The sequence below is a fragment of the Vigna angularis genome, chromosome 7, assembly GCF_016808095.1.
Source record: "Vigna angularis cultivar LongXiaoDou No.4 chromosome 7, ASM1680809v1, whole genome shotgun sequence".
In the NCBI taxonomy this organism is placed as follows: domain Eukaryota; kingdom Viridiplantae; phylum Streptophyta; class Magnoliopsida; order Fabales; family Fabaceae; genus Vigna; species Vigna angularis.
In genome coordinates, this window is record NC_068976.1 from 8926810 (window position 1) to 8934143 (window position 7334).

General features: G+C 29.7%; 1 protein-coding gene across 1 annotated transcript; it reads right to left on the minus strand.

The window, feature by feature from the left end:
• Positions 1 to 5754: 5754 nt before the first annotated feature.
• On the minus strand, positions 5755 to 6407 carry LOC108337714 (lachrymatory-factor synthase). Its single transcript, XM_017574288.2, has one exon. It carries the CDS (start codon positions 6360 to 6362, stop codon positions 5844 to 5846), a length of 519 nt encoding a protein of 172 aa, XP_017429777.1. The 5' UTR covers positions 6363 to 6407; the 3' UTR covers positions 5755 to 5843.
• Between the last annotated feature and the right edge of the window lie 927 nt (positions 6408 to 7334).

Below are 7334 nucleotides of genomic sequence, written 5' to 3' on the forward strand. Positions count from 1 at the left end.
TATTTTCACTAAGTTTTTATTGATTATATCAGTAACAAGCTTGACACATATGATTTGTATGCACTGGCTTAAGAGGGAGTGTTAGATATATTATCTTTATCTTTTATCTGTTATAACTTCTTATTTATATTTTGGGCTTAGCCCATATTTTTTCTATTATAAATACAACACTTATATTCAGCACATGGGAGATTAATCTCATACATAGTTTTGAGTATATTAATTAATCACTAAACAATGTAGTCTATCTATCTTCTTCTTCTTAAGTTGCGTCACATAGGTTTTGAAGAAAATAGTTATGTTGAAACTGGTTTTGGTTGTTTAGCAACTCCAACTCTTTTGAATACCTTTCATATGATGAGTTTGATATTGAAGGATGCCTTAAATGCACTTCATGTAATAAAAAAAATGTTATTTCCTTCTTTACGTGACATTTTAATAATTAGATGTACTTATCTTTTCTTTGACAATGTGTCTTTCCTTGAATTTGTTTAAAGTGTAATGTGATACGAACTAGATAATTCTTCTAAAGTTGACACCTCGTGACTTCAAGAATTGTTGAAGAAAAGTAGTTTTAACTATTTATCTAAAAGATCTTCTTATGTGACTTGTTCTTTGATAACAGAACTCTTTAGAAAACGAAAGTAATGGATATTTCCTACAACATAGAATATTATGCACTTATATATTTTCATGTAGTACAAGGTTATCTTTCTTTCATGGGCTCATCCTCTAAACACATCAATGTTATGTAACATGTGAAACAAACCTGCATAATGTTGTATTTTTTGTCAAACAAAACACTTTCATCTTATATGATTTGTTATCGATCTTTTTTGTTATGTATCAGATATATAACTAAACTTAAAGTGTGTTTTTTGTGTTTAAAAATATTACAAGATTTTCACTATCTTCATCTATTCACCCTTTTCATCAGGTCTCTCCTTAGACTCTAAGTTGTATTTGTTTAAAGGAGACTTTTGATCATGCGACCAAAAATGAGATAGTCTCCTTTGTTTGGATCATCTAATTTATGAGTAAATGCAAGCATAGATTTGCAGGAAATGGGACGAAGGAGTTTCGTTCATACAAGAGAAAAAAAGTGGAGAAAGATAGCTACAGGGACATTGTCTCGAACTGACCTTGTTTTTTGTGTTGCTTTTGTGAGATTCTCGATTCTTTATATATATATATATATATATATATATATATATATATATTGGTTTATATATATATATATATATATATTAATTTATTATATTGTATTTATACCATTATATAAGGATATTCACCCTTTTGGTCTACACATTTTTTTAATTTTACCCTTTAATAAGTAATTGCTTTTTAAATTAAAATATTACACTACCAATTTTATCTTCAAGTGACATTTTTTATTTCACAGTTTTTTAGATATTTATATATAATAAAGAAAACTACCCATAGAATATACAATAGTAAAAACTATTTATATTTATTTTTATAATTATAATTTTATTTTATTTTATTTTTATCATAAAAGAAAAAAGTGAGTAGACACGTTAATTATCACAATATTCACATAGAAAGAAAGAAAAAAGAAAGAAGAAATATTTTACCTTAGTAGGAATCGTGTAGTATTGTTGTTGGCATAGGGAAAGAAGCCATTGGAAGAAGAAGGCAACGTGAGAGGGCCTCCGAAATAAAGAAGATGAATGATGATGAAGAACGTCGAAGAAGTTTATCGAAGAGAAAGGTGAACATATGCAATTAATTACTTAGTGAATATATAGAGGTAAAGTAGCAAACTTTAAAATAACATTTTTTAATTTTATTTTAAATGTAGTTTATTTTATTTATTTAAATAAAATTTATTTTATTTAAACAATTTATATTACAATATAGTAATAAAAAAATTGTCAACTTTTAACATGATAAAATTTTATATTATATTAATAGTTTATTATTTTACTAAATTTTAAAATTCTAATTACTTTCTTATAAAAAAAATTATGTATTTTTTATTCAAATTTTTATTTATATTTATATTTAAAATTTGAATCCTTTGTGTTTTCCATTTTAAATTTAAAAATGATTTTGTTATTTAATTATATAACTATTGTTATATTGTATTTTTTTATTTCGATCATATATTTTTATTTTACCTTATTGATATTTATCAAGAATGTTATTTGATGATGTTATATTTATTAAAAATTTTATTATGGAACATTGTATGATATATAATCAATGTTCAATGACTTCAATGTTAAAACAAGATTATTTATAAGATTGAACGGTTTAAACACTCTTATATGTTTTGATGTTTAATAAACAACAATTAAACAAAATGAGTATATAGTAATGTTATCACTACAATAACAAAATAGTTAGAATATAAGTGATACATGAAAACTAACCCAAACAACTTAGGCAAACTCTTGGAAAAATACGTATGTATAAACAATACACATCACTAAAAGTTTCCCAAATCAAAGCGTTAACAAGAGTCTACTAAAATGCAAGTGTTACGTTAATCAATCAACTCTCAATATGGTTAGTTAGTAAAAGTATCAAAGACAATGTTTTCAGAAAGCACGCTGAAAGTCTCACATGACATTCCAAAAATTTGTGATAGAAAACACCCTATTAAATGCATGCACTAAATAGAAAAGAAAACTCTAAAGCGTTTACATAGCTTAGATGATACCATGTGTTAAACGATTCACTTCACCAACGGTGAGGTTATCAATCAACTGCTTGGTATCTCAATGTGAAGCTTAAATGATAAAATCTGACTTGAACGATAAAAAACACAAAAAAACACTTCGTTGTTCTGAACAGACATTAAATGTCATTAAATGCTCAACGTTTAAAAATAACAAAAGTGATAAGAGAAAAAGCATATCTACTGCATGCATATCTACTCTACTTAGTGCAGATTGCCTATTACACGTATCTACCTATTTCATCCTATATAAATCAGAAGTCCTAGAGATAAAGAAATAAGCATTACATTTATAGAAGCTCCTAAATCAAGCATGTCATTGTCAAATTTTGAACTTCCAATAACAAAAGGAACAAAAAAATATCGGGATCCTTGCATTTTTGTGGTATTTCAATATGTTTCTTAACCAAGATAAACATTTCTTCATAAATTCACAACCTCATTATCCTTAATACACCTTCTAGTTTTGCAAAGTTCTTTCAAAAACTTGGTGTATTTTAGGATTTGTTTAACAATATCTAGTAAGGGAATGTTGATCTCCATCTTTTTTAAAGTATTCAAAATATCTTGGTCCAATTCCTCTATTTTCTTATTTCTCGGTTTGAACCGATTTGGATATGGAGGAGGAGGAGAATAAGATGAAGAAGATTTTTTAGAAGAAGAATTAGAGGATATTAACCTTGATTCATCAGTGGTAGTCTCAAGTGATGGTTCACTTGGTCTCCCATTGTTATCAATATGTATGTCTTATTTCTCCTTACCTTCATCATTTTGGGCTCCTTCAGGGCCTTGTACTTGTTTACTCGTTCTTAAAGTAATAGCATTTACATTGCATGGGTTGATCTCAGTTTGTGCAAGTAGTTTATTTGGTTATTTAACTTCTAACTTATTCACCCTTTGAGTCAATTTAACAATTGATTTCTTAATTTATGTATTTTGATCAACTATTGTCTTCATGAAATTTTGCAGTGACATTTTAGGTTGAGATTACTGCCTTAACTAAGGTGGAACATACGGTTTTTTGTGTTGTTGATATGTCTTATTGCCTCCAAACATGTTTGCAGCAAAAGCTTGAGATGGTTCCTCCATGGAAGTTTATGTTAAGCTAGGACATTCATCAGCATAATGTCCTATTGAAGTGCAAAATTCCTCAAACCTTAACAACTGGTGGAGTTGAAGTTTTAATCAAGCTCAAAATTTCATCAAGTTTTTTCTCTAGCTCATCAATTCTTTCATTTATCATTTTTACTGAACTAGTTCCCACCTCATGAACTTCTTTAAACAAGGATACTGAATTTGCTCTTGTTTCAAACTGCTAACTATTTGTTGCCTTTCACTCTATAAGCTCTCCAGCATCTTCTGGCGATCTGTCTAAGAAAGATCCTTCACTTGCAGCATTTTCCCATTACCTATGTATCAGACTTAAGCCTTCATAAAAGCTTAGAATAAGCTTATGTTCTTTTATTTTAAGTTGAGGGTAGTAAGCACAAATTTTGTTAACTCTTTCCCAGTAGTCATTAAGAGTTTCTTTATCTCTTTGTCTTATATCTTGGATCTCTCTACGAATAACAGATACTCAAGATGCTGGAAAATATTTTTCAAGAAAAAACCTTTCTATAGTTTTCAATTTGGTAATCCACGTAGAGAGATAGTACCACAAATCTCGAACTGCTCCTTGAATAGTAAAAGGAAAAGCTCTCATCTTCAAATTTTCTATTATGATCTTAGGATATCTAAAATTTTCACACAACATGTGGAACTCTCTTAAATGTTTGTGTGGATTCTCCCTTGGTAACCCACTGAATTTTGGTAGGGCATTTAATAGGTCAGATCTCAGCTTCCACTCCTCATCAAGATATTCATTGTTATTATGAATGACTGTGGGAGGTGGCTAACTGTCTAATAGTTTTTTGTGTCATTTCGTTTGGGTTATGATTAGGTAAAGGATTAGAGAATATATTTATAACTAGAGATGATGGAGATGGTATGGCTTCTATAGTAGCTTCAGATGTGGAAGATGTTCCCTTAGTAGAACACCCAAATTGTAATCTTTTTCGCAGCTTACACAATTTTCATTCAACTTCTGGGTTAAATTGATAAAATTCTAACTGTATTCCCCGACAAACGGTGCCAAATTTGATACGTTGTTGTTGAAACTATCAAATTAATACTACTTTATAAGGCAACTTCACTTATGATAATCGATTATTCTAGTGTATTTTTGTTGGAAATGTGCATTTTTAGGGAAAATGGATGAGGGATAAGCATATGAACTGCAAAATGTGAAGAATGAGAATAGTTTATGTGTTTAGGGTTAGGTTTGATTTATGAGTAGTGATGGAGCATGAATGTGTGATGGAATGCAAAAGGGTGTATGGTTGATTAGTGAGCATGAGACATGGACGATTAGTCTACTTGTTGTATCTAATAAATCCTAAGACTATTTGCATATAGAGACTCCCTTTGGCATTGGTTGTTGAAAAGGGAGTAATTCTTTTTGGCATTGGTTGTTGGAAAGAGAAAGACGTTCTCTCTGACAAATAGTTGTAAAAAAAAGAATGATAATTGAGTGTTGAATCTTCTTTGATGAGAGGATAATGTTTTGCCTTGTGTGATAGGAAAACAAGTCCAAAAACAAAAGAAGGATAACTCATGTATGCTAAAAGTGACAATTAGCACCATACCTTTCACAGAAAGTGAAGCTTAGTAACGGTGTTGAACACCATTCCTTTCACAAAAAAGTACACTCAATGACACTTTTTAACATTCAGAGTCACTTTTTAACATTCAGTGTCTAAAGTTAAATATTTCAGACCTATAATACAATTGCGCTAAGTGGCACCCGTGCTTAACGCCAAACCATTCGTAAAACTCAATGGTCAAGAGACCATAATATTATCTTATTCACAAAATAGAAGGTTCAACGTCACCATAGCGTTGTTAAACACTATACTAAATACTTTTTAGAAAATCTTATGTGTTGAATTAATTAAATGAGCACATTTTTCTTGAATAAGTTCAAACAATTTTAAATATAAAAACTCGTACCATTTAAAAAATTAGTGAAATTATAACTCTCTTGAACACAGTATCAAATCCAAACAAACGTATTAACAAACCAAATATATCATCAAAGTTGTCAATTCTTCAAAATTCTACTTACCAAACTTTGAATTTCTTCCTCGAATTTCTGGCCCATAACCTGAACTGCCACACGGTACTTGCTAACCAGTTCCTCAAGCTCCAACCCTTCCACAGGATCAACGACAAAGGACCATTCTAACATACATCCATTTGACTCATCATCATTATCGCTCAAGACCTTCATCGTAGATTCATACGAATTGAACCCGATGTTGCTCTCCACTATCTCATACTTGAGCCAGAAGTCAACATCATCAACGGCAATCAGCCTCTCCTTGGACCAGCTCACACTTTCTGGACCGTTGGATGGGATGGAGAACCCGGCACAGTATCTTATGCAGCCAGGGTCACCGTTAGATCCGTGAAGTCCGTAGCACGTGGCGAGCGTGGGGAAGAACTTGTGGATATTGAAGAAGTCTTTCACCAGAGGCCAAGCTTGTGCTTTGGTGACGTTTCGCACCCTCGCTGAAACCTTGCCTTCCCATCTTTGGTGATGATGGGAATCTTGCTCCATTTCGGTGGAAAGCAACAAAGCGAAGAAACAGTGAAAAGATGGGGTCACTTGACATTTTGAGTTTTGTTTATAAAATAACTATTGAAAACAGATGCGCTTAGGCGTACATGTGTATTTACTTTTTATAAAATAAAAAGTTTATAAAAACTTAAAAAATAAAATATATTAATAAATGATTAAATTAATAAAAAAAACTATAATAAAAATTAAAAAAATATTTATATATTTTTAAAATAATAAAATTAATAATATTAATAAAAGATAAGATTGTCTAAAAATTATGTATACTAAATTAACGGTTACAGATGAATGAATCCTTTCATTTGTTATAGATAATAAACTTTTTATAAATAATATAAGAACTTATGGATAAGATTAGTTATATTTTTAGAAGTTTTAAAAAAATAACGGTGTTTTATTGCCTATAATTTAAAATAATAAGAAATTGAATATTTGATTTCCAATATGTTAGACTAAAAAAATTGTAGAAATGACTTTTTTATAAGGACGAATATATTTTATAAAGATGTTTTTAAATACATATAAAGCGGTCACTTTACACTTTTAAACTAGAATATTTTAAGTATTTATCTCTTTAAAATTGAGTGTGTATGTAGAAAACACCCTGACATTCAAGTCAGTTCAGTGCATCAGATAGTATTAAATTTAGTAATAATGGAACGTTATTAATTTACCACATCTACTGTGCTTTTTATATTATTTATATAGACTTTTACCTAGATGGGCATGATCTATGTGACTTAATTATCTTCGTTAACTTTTCCTAATACTATACTAATATGTTTTAGCTTTTAATTTAGCTTAATCTCATTTTGTCAATGTTAAAGAAGTGACTGATATTGTGTTGCTCTAATAAGGTATACTTAGGTAGAGTACATCTTAGTCCAAGTGATTGAGATGTACAAAACATGTATAGTACCCTAGTCCCCCACAATTAACATGACATGTTCA

Coding starts and splice junctions, on each gene's coding strand:
- LOC108337714 (XM_017574288.2), bottom strand. CDS start 6,362: ATGGAGCAAGATTCCCATCATCACCAAAGATGGGAAGGCAAGGTTTCA.